This window comes from Carassius auratus, unplaced genomic scaffold, assembly GCF_003368295.1.
Source record: "Carassius auratus strain Wakin unplaced genomic scaffold, ASM336829v1 scaf_tig00015901, whole genome shotgun sequence".
NCBI lineage: Eukaryota > Metazoa > Chordata > Actinopteri > Cypriniformes > Cyprinidae > Carassius > Carassius auratus.
In genome coordinates, this window is record NW_020524633.1 from 1 (window position 1) to 19,120 (window position 19,120).

The window sequence follows — 19,120 nt, forward strand, 5'->3', positions numbered from 1 at the left end:
CATTTCCAAAGGGTCAACACAACAAGATCTAGGGCAGACAATTACTTCACCTCCATTCCACTGGTAGTGAAGCTCCTTGAGCAAGGAATCCATTATGTGGGAAAGGCCAGGCAAGTGCATCTACCCATCTAACTGTAACATTTACATGTGAAGAGCTTGAAGAAGAAGGGCAGAGGAAGCTTTGACCACAGAGTGGAGGGGAAACAACATCTGTGCTGTAAAAATGGTACAACAACAGGGCGGTGACACTTGTGTCATCCTTCGCTGGACCAGAACCTGTTCAGGAGATTCAACACTGGGACAAAAGCCGCCAAAACCTACATTGACGTTAGAAAGGCTTCCATTGTGGGCATCTACAATAAATACATGGGAGGTGTGGATTTGTTGGACTCATTTACAGCAAAACACAAGTATGCACTGAAATCCTGGCGGTGGTACATGTACATCTTCTCACACAATCACCCTTGCTGCAGTGTTAATTTCGTTGACTAAATATTTTTCGTCATTATTTTCGTCACGAATATATTTTTGCGGACGAAAACCGAAACGAAAACTAAAAAAGAAGGCACTGATGGAGACTAAAACTATGACTAAATTGATTGACATTATCGTCAACGAATAAGGACGAGACAAAAATAGACTGTGACGAAAATCAAATCAGCAGACGGGAGAGATGCGAGGAATGAACAAAAGAACCGGCAAAAACGGAACAGGCGAGACTGCATGAGAGAAGAGAACCAATCCGAGCCTGACTTATTGAGACGTGAAGCGAAGGTTTTCAGTTTTTAAATGAGCTCCCGGGAAGACGGCATTCGAAGAGGTGATGTCTAAAAGAGCGACAAAATGTCCACAGCTCACTTCACGTTTGACGACGAACAAAACAAAACAAAGCGTAAAGCACGCGGAGCGCTCATTCGTGGCAAGAACACAACCAATTTGAAAATACATTTACAGACGAGCCACCTGGACATTTTCTCAAATGTAATTTCACAACGATGTTCTTTTGTTTATTGAGCTAAGCAAAATTGGAAGACTGCAGTGCGTAGATGTTGTAGCATTAAATATTACAAACTGAAAAGTACTGTAAAATAGCCCCTTCTTCAAATTAGATGAGAGCACAATACTAATACGATATATCTATGCTACATACATTTTGATTCAATTACCAATGTTTACTATATTTTATAATAGTTCTACTTGTTTGACAATATCACAAATATTTCGTATATTAGTCATGCTGGAAACGTGAATTGTTCACAGATCCTATCATTTATACATACTTAATTCTAGCAAATATGCTGTAGTATTTAAAACATACAAATATTGCTAGACAGAATGAGATAACCTTATAAAGAATCTTTGTTTACTTTTTTTATCCACCCAACTTATTAAATATCTTACTTTAAATGTATGCACTTATTGTTCAGCTCAGCTGTAAGCATTTAAGGTCCTGGAAGCCTAACTTTATTTTTCTTTTATTGTATGGTTCAATTGGCAGGCTAGTTATTGTTTACATTATCATGACAGTGTTTGTTGCTGCATAAAAGCTTTTTGAATCGAAATAAAGACACGGTTTGTGTTGAAATAAAGTTGAATTTGTGGTTTTATATATTTTGGTTAAGTTTGTTTCCTATACCAGCTGTAAAAAATTGTCTAGTAAATCTGTTATTGATTTTAGCTTATTTTAGTCGACTAAAATACCAAGCAATTTTAGTCGACTAAAATAAGACTAAAATCCAAAACAAATCAGATGACTAAAACTTGACTAAAACTAAAAAGAATTATAGTCAAAAGACTAAGACTAAAACTAAATTAAAATTTCGTGTCAAAATTAACACTGCCTTGCTGTAGTCAACGCCTGGCTCCTCTACAAGCAGCACAAGCCCTATGCTGGCTCTATCCAAAGAAGGAGATACTGAACATGAGAAAGTTCCAAGCACAGCTGGCTTCCTCTCTCATTACGGTAATGATCTATTTGTGCCATTTACCTTGCTTGTGATAAATCAGACTGGTATTTGAGATGTACAGAAATTGATACATTTGTTCTTTATATTCTAATCTGGTGGACACAACACTGAAAATGCCTCTGTTTTTCAGAGGACAGGAACCATTTCTGGGATTACCACTATAAGTAAAGGTGGACTTCAAACTGAGCACACAGATTTCAGTGGAGAGTGAGAGAACACTGCAGACCATTGCACTGTTAACAATGTAAATAAATAAAGTTCTTATTTGATGGAATAAACAACTCTTCATAATCACATAACTGAGATTATAATTCATTTTATACACTGGTTTGGTAAAAAAAAAAAAAAAGCAAATGAATCCTTAATTATGCAGCTTGATGGGCACCTCTTCGGACCTGACGTGCTACCCAGCTACGCAAACGCAGCTAAGTGGATGTACTCTCTTGTGATTGGCCAGAGTGATCACGAGTCTACGGATGTTTGGGTCTCATTGCTGAAAGAGTGCATGAATCGGTGGAAAAACCCCAGCCCCCCTGTGCTGCCAGCTTCTCCAAGCCCCGTGCTCCCTCTTTTGCCAAAACCACCCTGAGAACGACCAACAACTGGCTGAAGGAAGAGCTGCAACAGGTTAACGAAAGGCAGAAAGCAACGAAGGAGTGGCCTGCTCAGATGCATTCTGTTTAGTTTTGCTTTTTAACTTTATAGTTAACTGTTTTGATTGCATTCTTTTTTCTTTGCGTGTTGTATTTATTAAACTGAGTGGTTTGCAGTGGCTCATTGTACTTCTGACGGCATTACATTATAATTCTGTAAAAGAAACTGCAACAGGATGCTTTTACCCTAAACTCGAGTATAAACACAGACTCTCTCACTTAAAGCAATTTTATTCTTGCATTTCACAAAATAATAATAATAATAATAATAAAAACAATAATAATGATAATATTTTCTATTTATAAGGCAATTTTAAAAGGTCATTGAATAAAGTCAGCTGCATGTGGAGGTTTGAGTTTTTCAACTGGTCTCTGTACACGTCTGTTGTTGGAGGAAATGCAAGCATTTTTCCCTGAGTAACTCCATAAAGTGTTAAAGTTTTTTTTTTTTTTTTTTTACATACAACAGACTTCTTATTGATATAAAGGTGATGATGCCAGTCTTTCCCCAACCCTAAAACCTGCGACAATGCAGGCTCACAAGGTCTGTTCCTGCAACAGCTTCTTTCAAGCCACTGTCAGGCTTGTGGCACCAGACAATAAGGAGGGACAGACATATTTCAAGTGTTGAGTCAAGGAAGCAAAGTAAAAGCCCTTAAAAATAAATGAGCAGCTCTGGCCCAAAAGAGAGTGCAAGCCCCAAAGCTTACCTCTCTTTTTTGCAGACACACTTCGGTTTTGGACTTGTGATGTGGAGGAACATTCTTGCAGGGATGACATGCTGACCTCATCTTCTGACCCCTCTTCTCTTGGCATACTGACATCTGGACAAAGAAATAACTTTATTGTAGTATACACTAGGGCTGAAAGATATGGACAAAATTTCATATCTCGATTATCCTGCCAGATATCTCGATACAATACGATATGACTACGTGTTATTTTGCTAAGCACGACCTGCACAACACGTCACTCTGGTTTACATCGTCTTTTCTGAAACCAAAATACTTCCAAATTATGGAAGATGATTTATGTTTTGGAACCAAGTCATATTCTGCACTGCCACCGGCCGCATTATCTCCCGCACTCATTTTCTTTCTTTCTAATTTATCCGCCGTCTCTGTACAGTGTGCATAGACGTTGGAACAGGGGAACTCTTATTTTTTGAAAATTACTCATTTTCACAGATTCTGCAAAGGGTGCCCAAACTTTTGAGCCCCACTGTGTGTGTGTGTATATATATATATATATATATATAGAATCTGAATTAAAATGTGTTTGATTTAAGCCTATATTTCAAAATTGTTGTTTTTAAGCCTTTCGCACATATGATCACACAGGTGTAATCAGTCTAGGCTGGTTCCTGGAGCGTACGATCAAGTGCATCACATAATCAACTGAGACAGGCGCGCTCAGAGCTGTCATATATCACAACTTTTCAGTGTTTTCAACCACATACTGTTTATTTTAGGTTTCAAACATATAAATTCACATAAGTACTAAAAAAACAATACATTTAGAGTTTGTAAAATACACACTGATGTCTATGGAAGAGGTAATAATAATCCTTTCCATTATAATTGGACACGTTTTATTCATATCAGATACACACTGTGTAAGTAACTTCAGTGTTTACATATTCTATTCCCAGTTCACCAGACACTTACTTTTAGGTATTTCAGGAGAAGTGGATGAATTCACGTGTTGTAAACATAGAGGTTGTAAATCCAAAAGATCTGATTCTCTGAACTGCGTCTGCGGCACAAACTAACACGGCGGTGCCCATCGCGCATACTGCTCAACTAACGCGATCGTTATAAAGGTGTTTAAACAACAATATACTTCCACGTGCATGTATTTGACAATCGGAATATCAGATATTTCATGCCATAGCTAACACATTTGTGAATATTCTGAATAAAAAAAGAAAAAATGACAAGCATATCATCATTCATTCAGCGCTGTTGCTGCTGCAGTGTGTCATGTGACAAGCAATGTCGCGTCACCATGGAAACGCCGCCCCCCTCTCACAATATAGTTCCCACGTCCCTAGTGTGTGCGCGCTGACTTTAGCGCTGCAGTCAAGGGCACACGTAAAACTTATGTTTGTTGTGACTGCCAGAGTTGTATGCACACAGTGAGTGTGGAGAGGGGAAATCTATATCGTCTATATCGTTGCTTTTTTCGATAGTAATATCTTGAAAGCTCATATCTAGATATAGGTACGATAACGATATATCGTTTAGCCCTAGTATACACTACATGAAATATATAATAGCCGCCAGTACAGTGGTTGTTTTATTTTATAAAATAATTTAGTATATTCAATTCAATTTTCAATTCAGTTTATTTATATGGCGCCGATTCACAACAGATGCCATCTCAAGGCACTTAACAAGAAGTCAGTATATGGGATTTGTGTCTCTTAAAGAGAGACACAGTTTATTTCATCCCGTCTCCTATCGTCCTAAATTCTTTTCAAGTGACTAGTGATGTGAAAATATTAGTTGTCATGTTAGCCCAGGGATGGGCAACTCCAGTCCTCAAGGGCCACTATTCTGCAGGTCTGAGATGTTTCCCTGCTTCAACACACCTGATTCATATTAAATAGATCAAACAGCTTGTTGCCAAGCTCTGCACAATGAATCAGGTGTGCTGCAGCAGGGAAACATCTAAGACCTAAAGGATAGTGGCCCTCAAGCAGTATATTTCCTCATATAGTGTATGGACAACAGACTGTCCCACGCAGTCCACTATTGCTGAAGTAGCTGTGCGGCGAAAAGATTGTATGTTGGACAATATAAGATGAACTGATTTCATCAGACAGAAAGCAACTGTTTTTACTGACTTTACAAATAGCATTAACGTTTAGGTTAGTGTGCCCTCACCTACTGTTTATAGGTTGCTCCAATCTCACAGAGCAGACTTCACGCAGGGATTGCACGGCTACTCAAACATATTTCCTCCTCAACTGTGTACGAGTACACAGTTACAGCGAGTCGAGTATGATTACACAGATGAGGAGGAAACATGTCAAAAAGACAAGGCTGTACGAGTTTATTTGATGTCATCTAACCCAATGGCATATGCGTTTGAGCCAGTGATGAGGAGGAGGGTTGAGAGACCGGTTTTTGCAGAAGTTGAGGGAGCTGCAGCGGCTCCGGACGGAGTTGACAGTGAGGAGAGGGTCGGCAACCCTTTGCAGTGCAAGTGTGGTCACTGCTCAGCAATGCGGACAACCGTGGAGTCTGTTTGCTGCCATGAAGCAGACCAAGTCTCCAGACCTTATCGCGCACATTCCAGATGTTCTGTAGTGACAGGGACGTGTTGGAGTAGCTGTGCTATCCCTGTATGAAGTCCGTGCCGAGAGATTAGAGCAACCTATAAGCAACAGGTGGGTTCATGCTAACCTCAAAGTTAATGTTACTTGTAATTTCAGGCAGTACTGACGCAGTGTTCAGTTTTAAAACTGGGGTTGTGTTTGACTGATTGTGCAGCCTCTGCATCGGACAGGTCTCCTGACAGAGTTGCAGGAGAAAGAGGTGGGTGGGACAAAGGAGGGAGGTGGAGTTGTTGATTTTCAAATTTTTGCAATGTGCTGTGTGAAATGCATGAAAGGTAAGAATTGCGTTCAAGCTCACCGGTGGCAGACACTCCCTGGTTTTGACTTTGTGATGTGGAGGTACATTCTTGCGTGGATGACATGCTGACCTCATCATCTGACCCATCTTCTCCTAGCATACTGACATCTGGAGAGGGAAATAACTTAAGAATACAATACACAAAATATCTAAAACGGATTATTTAGAATCAATTTAGGAACATTGTATACACATACCTTCAATGTCCTCTGCTAAAGGTCCCTCCATGTCAATGGTCTCTAAAATGATAATTGATAAAAAAAAAATGAGTTTGGAAAGCTGAAACTATGGGCAATCTGCAAGAGTATACAACAGTAGTATTATATCTCATCCCGTCACCATTACTGCCCTATGTTTTACATGGTAAATAGTTGTTTTCTGAATGTGGAAGACTAAATGTCATATATTGTGCCTTCAAGAATATAAAGTTAATTACCATTTACATCGACTTGTATTTCATCGAGGCTCTTTCCTTTGTAATCTCCTAGGCGTCCTTGTTCCATTGCCAGAAGGACTTTACTTACTTTGGCTAATTGTAGGGTGCTTTCTGGGAGCCTGTAGTGTTTCCTGTGAACAGCGATATTATGACCAAGGAAGTCTGCCAACTGGTCGAGCTCGGTGGTTTTAAGGTTCAGAACAGTAGACAGGGTAGCAATATGTTTCCTCAGTTGAATTGATGTTAGCGCTTGAGGATTTTTTATGTCTGCACATTCACTGACAAATTGCCTCAAGCAGTCACAAGCCCTGAGGTAATGGTCAGATTGTGGCAATGCAAACAGATATTCATTGTCCTTCAGCACCCCACATTCTTCTCTGCTCTCAGTAAGAGCATCAAGTGATTCTCTCATTGATGGGGTTAGAAGAACAGGAACCTTCCTTCCTCTTTTTCCAACAATTGCTATTCGCACAAAATGCCTGCAAAGCTTCTGCTCAAGCGCTGTGAGGGCCAAATTTACATCTCCCTGTTCCTCTGATGTGTCCTTCGATAAGTATGCAGACAGGCGCATTCGGGACACTTCACCTGCTCTCCGCCGATTAAAAAGCATAACTTGAGTCAGCGTTACTTTTGCAAGTTCCTTCCAATTTGTGGATGAACGATGTTCTTTTAAATCTTTGAGATGTTGCTGCAGTTTTTCTTCTAGATAGCAATGTAGCCTTTGGTAATCTTGTGTAAGAGGTAAAAGTTGCGGTGCATTCCATTTGGCCCGGTTAAGCTGGGTTAATGCCTGGCCTGCAATATCAAACCTCCAACTCTCTAAATACAACTGTGCAAACTCCTCAGCATCTTTAATGGTTTCTTTATCTTTCTTTTTCAGTCCTTCGGACTTGATAAACATAGCCAACGAATGCAGGCTGTGCCCTACCTTGCGTGCAAGAGAGGGACATTGGTATATGCCAGTTTCCTCACTGAATCCAGATAGGTTCTTTGCAGCTCTGACAACCTGGGAGTACTGTTCAGGTTTGATGAGTTCTTGAATGGTCTTCACATGTGTGATTTTTTTAGCTTCCAATAAAAGCCTGCCAAGTTCTCTCAGTTTTTGGCGTATATACTGGTGTTGACTGACTATCTTCTCATTCTTTTTGAACAACCTGAAACCATAATTGAGGATGCAGTTGTCTCCTTTAATTGCAACTGCAATCTTGTCCTGAATCATTACACTCAAGAACTTCCAATACGCGTCTGTATATTCCGATGGAGAAGGTTCAGCGAAAGCACACAATGCCTGAACTCTATTTTTACCTGGTTTAGTACTTTCGGGTTTGAAGCTGCAGACCTTGAAATGCCGCCACATCGCTCTTCTTGAGAACAGCCCATAGCAGTGAATGCAATGTGCAAATTTATGTCCCTCTGATTTTTTTCCTGGTTGTTTACATGGGATTAGTTTTCCTTTTTGTGTTTCCAAAACATGACTGTTGTGCTCGAAATTTCCCTTATTTCGTATGTAGTCCAATTGTAGTTTTCTTTCCTTTGAGTTTTTTGGAAAACTGAATGCTTTCGCAACATCCAATTCATCTTGGTGTTTACGCCACAAGTGTCTTGACATTTTCTGGACAAACTTCCTGCAATAAAAGCAGAAATGTTTCTTGTTATAGCTTCTGGATCCATCATCTTTCTTTAAAGTTGGACTGACAATGATATACTGCTCTTCTTCCAGGGGCACTGAAACGTTGTTTTCAGAATATGTTGCGATTTCCTTTTCATTCCCATCAACTCTGCTATTTGGAAATCTTTGTGTGGGATCATGACATCTTTCCAAAAGTCTTCTCTGGCTAAAGTCAAATTGGCTATGACTAGAGGATCTACTTCCACTTTCCCTGGGCTTAGACTTGCTCTGTCTGGAGGACTCGCTTCTACTCTCTCTGGAAGATCTACTTCTCTCTCTGGGCTTAGACTTGCTCTGTCTGGAGGACTCGCTTCCACTCTCTCTGGAGGATCTACTTCCACTTTCCCTGGGCTTAGACTTGCTCTGTCTGGAGGACTCGCTTCCACTCTCTCTGGAGGATCTACTTCCACTTTCCCTGGGCTTAGACTTGCTCTGTCTGGAGGACTCGCTTCTACTCTCTCGGGAGGATCTACTTCTCTCTCTGGGCTTAAACTTGCTCTGACTGGATGATGCACCTTTGTTCTTTTTTTCCTTTCCCAGGGTTAATTCCATACTGCTATCACTTTCTGTGCTTTCATCTATGGGATTTGGAATATACTCCTCTTCGCTACCTAAGTTTGAGTCATCCGATTCCATGAGATTCATCTGAATCTTTAAAAACAAACACACATCTGTTAATAACATTTTTTGCAACATTAAATATAAACCTGAATATACTGATTGAACAGGCTCAGGATACTAAATGAAGAAAAATCTGTATGGACCATTTTCAGTACAAGTAAATTTACAAATTATAAGAATCCCCATCAGACTCACTAGCAAGAGCAACAGACATTTTCACAATCATGAAAACACAAAAGAAACACAAAAGAAACACCCCCATCCCCCCCCCCCAAAAAAAGACTTACGGGACGGCAAGACCTTCTTCTCAGCTTCTGTGAATCCCTTTCAGGCTTAAAAAAAGTAGTCTCCTCTGGGCTGTCACTATCATAGAGACTGTGGGTAAAATCTTGTACTCTATCCATCTGCAAAAATGGAGACATGGAGATATTTTGCTGTATGATTGCTGTATTTTTACTTGATAGGGAGACCATTCAGAGGTTGTCAGGTGAGCTAGACACCTATGAAAATTATTGACCAATATTACCCCTCCATCCACCTGCTGAGGCCCATGTCCAAACTGCCTTCCAGGTGGGGTAAACGTTGACAACATTATTAAAAAAAGAGTAACGTTTCAGTTTTCATGCATTTGATTCTTAAATTTAATGACTTCACAGCAAATTATTCATCATAATGATTTAGTGCCATTCCCGGCGGCAGTGGCTCAGTGGTTCATGTAGGTTGTCTACAAGCCGGAAGGTTGGTGGTTCAATCCCCGGCTTCACCTGACCAAGTGTGGAGGTGTCCTTGAGCAAGACACCTAACCCCAGCTGCTCCCGACGAGCTGGATGGAGCCTTGAATGGCTGACACTGCAGTCGGTGTGTGAATGAGTGTGTATGGGTGAATGTGAGGCAACTTGTAAAGCGCTTTGGATGGCCATGTGGTCTGTTGAAAGCGCTATATAAATGCAGTCCATTTACCATTTTACCATAGACATGGAACTACTCAAGAGAGAGGGAGAAATTAGTCAGTAATTTACCGAAGTGTCTTCCTCACCTTACAAATGTCTCCCTATCAATTAAAAATCAGCAATCAGTCAGAAAAGAAGAGTTGAGCTTCTCTAATAAATGATTACTGATTGATTGTTGGTGATCTCTATTTAATTGATAATTAATGCACCAGGCGAGGAGGAGGACTCGACCGGATTTTGGCAACAGAGACCGGCTGCGGCGTCTGGGAGTGATAGCGTCGGCCTACCAGGGTTTGTCCCGGTATGCTGGCTGACCAGTAGCCTACACCACTGGGCACGTTGTATCTTTTTTTTTTTTTAAGCACACACCTGAGCGCTGATCACTGGACATCACTCCTGCAGGTGTTTATGTCAATCCAATATTCAATTTCAAATGAGTCCATTTAGATTCAGATTTTAAAAGCAATCGTTCAAAACAATCGATTCAGGTTCAAAGTGAATGATTCCCATTCAAATATAAAATTATTCAAATTTGCTTACTAGTGGCACAAAATTTATCACATAAACAAGTTAATTATATTGTTAAAATGTGTTTTGGGGCTTACCATAATGCTTTTTGTGCGTCTCAGTGGTGGAACAAGTTCATCATCCGATTGATTGTTGGAATGGTTGCTTGGAGAAGCCTCATCACAAGTTTCTTTCACAACAGTTTCATCTGAATCGTACAAATGATTTGAAACATCTGGGCCAATATCATTCTGCCCTAAAATGACATCCAGGTGTGGGGTGGGAGGTTCGTTTTCCATACCATCCTCATCAGTTTCATCACTATATGGATAATCAACCAGTGAAAATCCTTGGACAGTAAATACCTAAAAATAAACAAATTCATTAAGTATTGAATTAGAAAGGTTGGCCAAAAAAACCTGGCATGGTCTGACTAAAAATCTAAATCCAGAAATATAAACATCAGCCCTTTTAGACAGTCTACAATTATAAATGTTAAAATCAAGAGTACAGCTATACTTTAGTATTACAATACAATCATATAGTTGCCTAAGGAAGACCATTTGGATTGAAACGTTTGTTTTTTAGTCAATAAAAAGGTAACTGTGAGCTTTAACCCAGTATGCAGATTTTCTTCTTTTTTCTCCCCAGATGTTACCATAATGCATTAAAAGGTGCCCCACAAGAATGGGACTGGAAAGATGCCAGTGTGTGTTACATTACCTGGCCATTATAACCAAATAAGGTTATCTGACTACTTTAAAGCCCCATGAGCATTGATCCATGGTCCAATTGACCATTACAGGGGATTTCAGTGCATCAAACCAAAATATTTAAAATCAAAATTCAAATAAAAAAAGATTCTTTAAAACATCTAACAGCTCAGATACAGTATACAATTACGAATGTTAAAATCACAGTTGAGGCCATGTCAGGTGTTGCCATAGTGCATTAAAAACAATTACAGTAAGAACTGGACGGAAGGGCCCCACATGGGACAGACTACAGACATATGAGTGTGTAAAGGAGAGACTAGAGAAAAACAAATGTATTTGGAAGATGGAAGGACCCCATAAGAACATGACTGGAAACATGCCGGTGTGTGTGTGACATTATCTGGCTTTTAACAGCCAATATAAAGCCACTTTAGTAGTAGAACACCACCACATACATGTCAGCATAGATGAATGTGTTTGAGTGTACTTTTACCTGTGTGCAGGTCTGATCTGGGTTTGGTCCATCATTTAGCATCTGAGGAACAGGGCTGGTCTCATTCTCTAATGCTGCGGCTGGAGTCTGAAGGCCTTTCACCTGAAATAGACAGACAAGAAGACACTTAGAACTGTATGAAGTAGGGCTGCACGGTATTGGGAAAAAATGACATTGCGATATTTTATTTTTCTGCGATATATATTGCGATATGAAATCGAATAATTTTTTTTCTTACAAACAAAAATGGGGTGAGCACACATTCTCATTTTAAATTATTTAAACATCAACACTATCGTCTCAAGTGATTAATATGCGCGAGGGAGAGAGAGCAAGACAGTGTTTGTGTTTGAAGACTGTGAGCGTGCGGCCGGGGCTCTCTCTCTCTCTCTATGACTCTCCCTCTCTCGCGCACGATCTCTCGCACTCTCTGTTTCTGTCACTCTGTCTCTCTCTCGCGCGCGCACACTCTATCGCGCAAGCTCTCTCTCTCTCACTCGCTCTCTCTTGCGCTCTCTCTCTCTCTCTCTCTCTCTCGTTCGCGCGCATGCACACTCTCGACTGAGAGCATGGACTAAAAAGCAGCTCACGTCTATTCCAGGAGTTTGCAGTGGATCAAATCAAAAGATTCTTTAAAACATCTAACAGCTCAGATACAGTATACAATTACGAATGTTAAAATCACAGTTGAGGCCATGTCAGGTGTTCTCATAGTGCATTAAAAACAATTACAGTAAGAACTGGACGGAAGGGCCCCACATGGGACAGACTACAGACATATGAGTGTGTAAAGGAGAGACTAGAGAAACAAATGTATTTGGAAGATGGAAGGACCCCATAAGAACATGACTGGAAACATGCCGGTGTGTGTGTGACATTATCTGGCTTTTAACAGCCAATATAAAGCCACTTTAGTAGTAGAACACCACCACATACATGTCAGCATAGATGAATGTGTTTGAGTGTACTTTTACCTGTGTGCAGGTCTGATCTGGGTTTGGTCCATCATTTAGCATCTGAGGAACAGGGCTGGTCTCATTCTCTAATGCTGCGGCTGGAGTCTGAAGGCCTTTCACCTGAAATAGACAGACAAGAAGACACTTAGAACTGTATGAAGTAGGGCTGCACGGTATTGGGAAAAAATGACATTGCGATATTTTATTTTTCTGCGATATATATTGCGATATGAAATCGAATAATTTTTTTTCTTACAAACAAAAATGGGGTGAGCACACATTCTCATTTTAAATTATTTAAACATCAACACTATCGTCTCAAGTGATTAATATGCGCGAGGGAGAGAGAGCAAGACAGTGTTTGTGTTGTTTGAAGACTGTGAGCGTGCGGCCGGGGCTCTCTCTCTCTCTCTATGACTCTCCCTCTCTCGCGCACGATCTCTCGCACTCTCTGTTTCTGTCACTCTGTCTCTCTCTCGCGCTCTCTCTGTCGCGCGCGCACACTCTATCGCGCAAGCTCTCTCTCTCTCACTCGCTCTCTCTTGCGCTCTCTCTCTCTCTCTCTCTCTCTCGTTCGCGCGCATGCACACTCTCGACTGAGAGCATGGACTAAAAAGCAGCTCACGTCTATTCCAGGAGTTTGCAGTGGATCAAATCAAAATATTGCTTTAAAACATCTAACAGCTCAGATACAGTATACAATTACGAATGTTAAAATCACAGTTGAGGCCATGTCAGGTGTTCTCATAGTGCATTAAAAACAATTACAGTAAGAACTGGACGGAAGGGCCCCACATGGGACAGACTACAGACATATGAGTGTGTAAAGGAGAGACTAGAGAAACAAATGTATTTGGAAGATGGAAGGACCCCATAAGAACATGACTGGAAACATGCCGGTGTGTGTGTGTGACATTATCTGGCTTTTAACAGCCAATATAAAGCCACTTTAGTAGTAGAACACCACCACATACATGTCAGCATAGATGAATGTGTTTGAGTGTACTTTTACCTGTGTGCAGGTCTGATCTGGGTTTGGTCCATCATTTAGGATCTGAGGAACAGGGCTGGTCTCATTCTCTAATGCTGCGGCTGGAGCTTGGTTTTTTTTCAACTGGATTGCAGATAAAGAAGAACTCATTTTAACACACATCACAGATCAAAGATTAAACGCATTTCCATAGACAGTAAAGAGTAATATTGGAAACATGGTTAATATTGGAGAAATACAAAATTTGCTCTTGCAACAAATTTTTTTAAAAAAGAAATCTCTATACTTAATCTAACCAATTCACCTTACTGCGCCAAGGCCATTTTGAATCGCCATAGTTGTAATCAATTTCATCTCCTATTTCTATTTTCTTCAGAGAAAAAAGGCACAAATGTGGTTTGTCGTCAACTATGATTTTTTTCATAACGCAATTTGGATTTTTGTGGTTGTCATTGACCAATCTTCCGAGAGATCCATCTTCTTCAGATGCATCCAGGCTGAAAAGTATCAGAAAAATGGTAAAAGTTTTACATCTTTTTAAAAGTTTTATTGAAAGAGTTATTTTCAAAAGAATTTAAGAGTTTTTGTGCTTAATTCATTCATCAAGTATTAAACCCTTGTTTCAGGGTTAACTTGTAATTTCTCTAAATCAATACAAAACATCCATCTTTCAATGTTTACCATAAGTGATGATTCTGCCACTGAAAGTCAAAGAGAAATGTGCTTTCAATCTCTGAGTATTTTCTTGACTTGCATTCCACCTGTGTGAGGAGTTTACCCCTGTACTCCAACACGAAGTCCCCGGGTTCAATGGGGTGTGTGGGAAACACTCCTCTTCCTACAATAATATATAATAATTAAACATTTCATTCTGGGACTCAAAAAGAGATACTACAGTATTTTCAAAGTGAGGTTGAGGTTCTTGCGTCTAGTAAGTGTATTACCCGCAGACAATGCTCAGCACTCTCCCAGTTGTGATACTCTACAGGTAAAGTGCTTTTTTGAACAGACTTTATGTGGCCAAAGAATGTTTTTGATGCATACCCATCCACATCAATGCATCACTGAGGTCCTGTCTATGCTCCGTTCGGTTCCCTTAAAGGAGTCATGACCTGTAATATTCACTTTTCCACGAGAATCAATGTATGTTATGATTGCCTAAAGATTATACACTGGCCGGGAAGCCGATATTTAAAAGTGAAGCATTTGTTTACCCCTGGGTTCGTAAACCAGCCCACGTGCACGCGCACTCAAATACGAGATTTTAATACCATATATGGACACCGCAGACCTATGGTGCAGGAAGCCCGCCCTGCCCCTCTCCCCCTCATATTCAGTCTCGAAAGATGCAGAAATGTAGTGCAAATGTGAGTTGCTCTGTTGTTGACTGTCAGAATCAGCATGTAACTTAAATGTGTATTCTCTCCCAAGAACGGACCAAGCTGTCAGGGACCAGTGGATTAAATTCATTTTTAATGACGCGGTTCCTACAACCCTTCCCACTGGCTTAAAGTTAGGTGTCTGTGCTAATCATTTTACGCTGGAATCGTTCACAAATTTGAATGTATAAAAAACTACAACGTGAAACAAGACAAGAACACCACATGATAGCAAACGTTGATCTCAAATACCACTGTAAACTGATAAAAAAAAGTAGACTAAAGCCCTATTCGGACGGGACTAGTTTTCTAAACTACGTTTGAGTTTCGATTCTTACCACCTGACATCTTTGATTTTCATGTACCAATTCGGACGGGACTATCTCTGTGTTTATTACAGAGGTGGGAGGGTCTGATTTGTGCATCTGTGCGTCACAGAGATCACGCGCTCTGTATGCGTGCATTGCATTCATTCAGAATGATTGCCTTAGTATTATTACACAATAAATACTAAATGGCTAGTATAACAAAACCATGTTAATGTGTGGTTCCTTTAGTTTAACTTGGTTCCCTTTTTTTATTTTATTAAATGTAATTAAAACATTGTGTAACTGAGTACATAAATGAGCGTGAGTAATCTTACCTGATGCTCATATTACAATAGCCGGTATTAACAGTTTACTTGATCTTGCTCTTGATTTATTATTTTTTATTATTATTTATTTGCCGCTAAGCAAATATATCAAACATCCGCGCAGTAAGAGCATCTACGGTAATTCACGTTGGCCAAAACACACATGGAAACGCGTTGTGAAATAAAATATCACCGGCAATCACAGACATTCGCATTCGGACGGGATTAGTTTTCTCAGAGGATCACCGAGTTTGCTGAAAAACGGTAGGTAATTTGCTCTGGAATTATCACAGAGGTTGTGTGAGAAAAACACAGACGTGGCAGATTCGGACGGGATTAAAATCACCAAGTAAATCTCCGTTAATGTAATCTACATTAAATAAAAGGTATAATGTATGTCTCAGTCAAACTGATTGTCTTTACCATTCAGAGAAATCTTGATGTAGACGTCCTTCCATCGACTTCCTTTACATCTTTAAGGGTCAGAGGAGCTCTGTGTATATTTTTTTCCACTTTTCTTTTTTAGAAGGGCCTGAAAGACTATAATAGAGCGTGGGTATCCAAGGTAATACTAGGTTATGACTGTTTTAAACTGAGAGTGCCGTGTACCATTTAGTGCAGGTAACACCAGTGAAGCGTAAGAACATCATGCAACTTACTCAAAACCAAAATTCATAACCTCTAACCGACGTAATTTTCCCATGTCGGTTATTTCGGTTTTTTTTTATCCTGTTAACACTTCCCCCTTAAAAGCATACTAGCATGTGTGTAGACACATGACTCTGCCCCGTCCAGTCAGTGGCATAAAAGCAAAGCGATGTGAGCCTTCTGACTTCACTAAACTTTGTCAGTTGTATTTGTTTTATGGTTTGGACATTCAAGTGATTAGATGATCGGATGTGTATTATATCGATCTACCATGTTACCATGTTACCATGCTTTTGAAATGCACAAGTTGTGTCAAGGAATCTTCTGCAACTTACCTTTGTAATGGTCAATGAATCTTGGCATAAACCCATCCTTGTCAGTGCAAGACAGAATGTATGTCTTTGCATCATCTATAGGCTTTTTCCTCATCCTCCTTGTGGACATAATGGCCCTGTGAAAATAATTGTAATTTGTATTTAGTCAAGGCAAATCTCACAAAAAGGTTTTTGAAAAATAGCAAGTCACAAAAAAAAATCTATTATGTAAAATAAATAAGTAAACAGACATTCATACAAACACATAGACGCCGCAACAGCTGTGTAATGAGCTTTGCTATTGTTTAACATCAAACACGGGCTAATGAAATATGCAAATTCTGAAATGTGCACACTGAAAGCTGACTGAGCCTGTTGAAGCGGAGAAGTTAACTTGTTAGATGATAACCATGTTGTGCTGCACAGACACTCAGTAATCAATTTAAACTAGGGCTGTCAAACTTAACTTCTGGTACAGCAGCATGGCGGCGCTGCCACATGACCATTGACTGACATATGCAGCATCACATCCTTCCTCATACATAGGTGCTTGGATTGTTATGGGGGGTCCAGGGTAGGCCGGTACCACCCAGACAAAAAGCTTGGTGAAAACTTCCCTTAGAAGTATCTTGCTACATTTGTTGATCAGTTGATCAGTCACAGTGATGCTCTGAAATTTAAGAATGTGTTTTTATTTGTAAAAAATGTGTTATATATATATATATATATATATATATATATATAATGATGTTGAGATAAGATGCTAAAATGGCAAGCATCACTTCACATTGTCTCGGACATGGAAAACTGAGAGCAGGAAAGATTTTTCACTAAATACTTTGCATTTTGCGAGTTTTATTGAACAATTATGTGACCAAAACATCCACAACTGAATTGCTACAGCTATATTTCTGTAATTGCAAAGTAAATTTGGAAAAACTCGAAGGTGGTCTTTTCTATTATTTTCCCTCAACTGTCCTGCTCTAACAAACCAGCTGCGGGTAGTATGAGTAACTTAACTCCAAAACGGCACCGTAGCTTCAGTCCTGCCTTAGCTTCTGGCTAACCTCCATCTGCCCTGTCTTGCTCACAATTCACAACCGATTCCACCTTTAACGATACGACTTCACTGCACCCCGTCTCTGTCCCGCTGTCATGTCCGTGATGACGTTATTAAGGTTATGCCAACTGCTAATAGTAATATTATGTCGCTAACGTTAGCTACATGGCAGCTAAACGAGGTACGTTATATAACGCCATCACGATATAACGCCAAAATATGAACTCACCATAAAAACCTCACAATTCACAACCAACTCCACTTTTAACGACAGGACTTCACTGCACCCCGTCTCTGCCCCGCTGTCATGTCCGTGGTGACATGCTATTAGGTTAAGCTAACTGCTAATAGTAATATTATGTCGCTAACGTTAGCTACAATGCAGCCAAAAGAGGTAGGAAAAATCACGATATACTGTAACGACAAAATAAACTCACCATGAAAACCATGCCTAGCTTACCTGTTGCATCAGAGGTCGGTATTTGTAAAAATATTCAGATTTTCAACCACTCCGTCTTCTTCTGTCTTCAATCTTCAATCCTTGAAGTCTTCTTCTTCTTCTACTTCTTCTTGTGCAATTTCCGCAGTTTTCCTTACTTTCGCGCCTAATTATACAGTGCAGTAATTTCATTGGCCAAAGGTTTCAGATTCCCGCGGTGTGTATTTGAATTCGCGGGAAGTGTATATCCTGACTTCCGGTTAAAAAAGGCTCGACCATACACACCTTCACACACTTACCCACTTTTTGCTACCTTACGGGCCACTTTTTAGAGATGAAAAAAAAAGCAATGGTAGCATCAGGGGAAGCTGCTGAGCTTATTTTAATTGAAATCGGATTGGGGCCCACCATTTTGGGCCCCACTCCGATTTTGGAACTCCTTAGGTGGATGTGCTCCCACCGATGGGAACCCACACCGACATAAATGTTAGTACACACACACACACACACACACACAGCTGTTGCCCATTATCACAGACTATATATTCTTGTCTCACGCACCACTCTGTCTCTCTGTGTTATGTTAATTGTTGCTTGTCATTCGTGTTTTGCATTCCGGTAGCTTCTGCTCATGTCCCTGTGATTTGGTTATGTTTTGTTTTTGCCTTGTTTGGCTTTTTGTTCCTGTTTATTAAAGTAATTTCTTCCCTGCATTTGGACCCAGACCTGTTCTTTCCTCTGCACCCCCTTCCGCACCGTGACAGTGAATGCTTTTAAAAGGTATAAATAGTCCTAACTTTAGATGAGCTCACAAAAATAGATAGCTCGCAAATACTATAGCTATCAAAACTGGGCCAATACAGCTTTACCACATTGTGCGCTCTCCCACACTGTTAAAAATCGCTGTAAAAAAACGGCAAAATTTCGACAGTAAAATACTGTTTTTCATTTAAACAGTGCATTCTGGGTAATATTCATCGTTTTCGAGAAGTAGCCTGCTGCTATATAACGTAAATTAACAACGTTCAAATTCGACACTCAGCGGC

At 40.1% G+C, this 19,120-nt stretch overlaps 1 protein-coding gene across 6 annotated transcripts; it reads right to left on the reverse strand.

The window, feature by feature from the left end:
- Positions 1–3,171: 3,171 nt before the first annotated feature.
- LOC113074980 (uncharacterized) lies at positions 3,172–18,188 on the reverse strand. Of its 6 annotated transcripts, none has more exons than XM_026247690.1 (13): positions 17,865–18,188; positions 16,597–16,712; positions 14,282–14,438; positions 13,905–14,097; positions 13,622–13,723; positions 12,628–12,729; positions 11,654–11,755; positions 10,543–10,809; positions 9,275–9,391; positions 6,698–9,017; positions 6,459–6,500; positions 6,262–6,369; positions 3,172–3,444 (listed from the first exon to the last, which is right to left on the reverse strand). In XM_026247690.1, exons 2-13 carry the CDS (start codon positions 16,703–16,705, stop codon positions 3,188–3,190), a joined length of 3,876 nt encoding a protein of 1,291 aa, XP_026103475.1. In that variant the 5' UTR covers positions 16,706–16,712; positions 17,865–18,188; the 3' UTR covers positions 3,172–3,187. The 6 variants fall into 6 exon arrangements, with proteins under 6 accessions (XP_026103475.1, XP_026103474.1, XP_026103476.1 ...); XM_026247689.1 differs by having other exon boundaries at positions 18,096–18,187; XM_026247691.1 differs by lacking the exon at positions 17,865–18,188 and having other exon boundaries at positions 6,698–8,589; positions 8,656–9,017; positions 16,597–16,812.
- Between the last annotated feature and the right edge of the window lie 932 nt (positions 18,189–19,120).

Coding starts and splice junctions, on each gene's coding strand:
- LOC113074980 (XM_026247690.1), bottom strand. CDS start 16,705: ATGTCCACAAGGAGGATGAGGAAAAAGCCTATAGATGATGCAAAGACA. Junction 9,018..9,274: donor GAAGAAGGTCTTGCCGTCCC/GTAAGTCTTTTT, acceptor TTGTTTTTAAAG/ATTCAGATGAATCTCATGGA. Junction 6,501..6,697: donor AATACAAGTCGATGTAAATG/GTAATTAACTTT, acceptor TTATCATTTTAG/AGACCATTGACATGGAGGGA.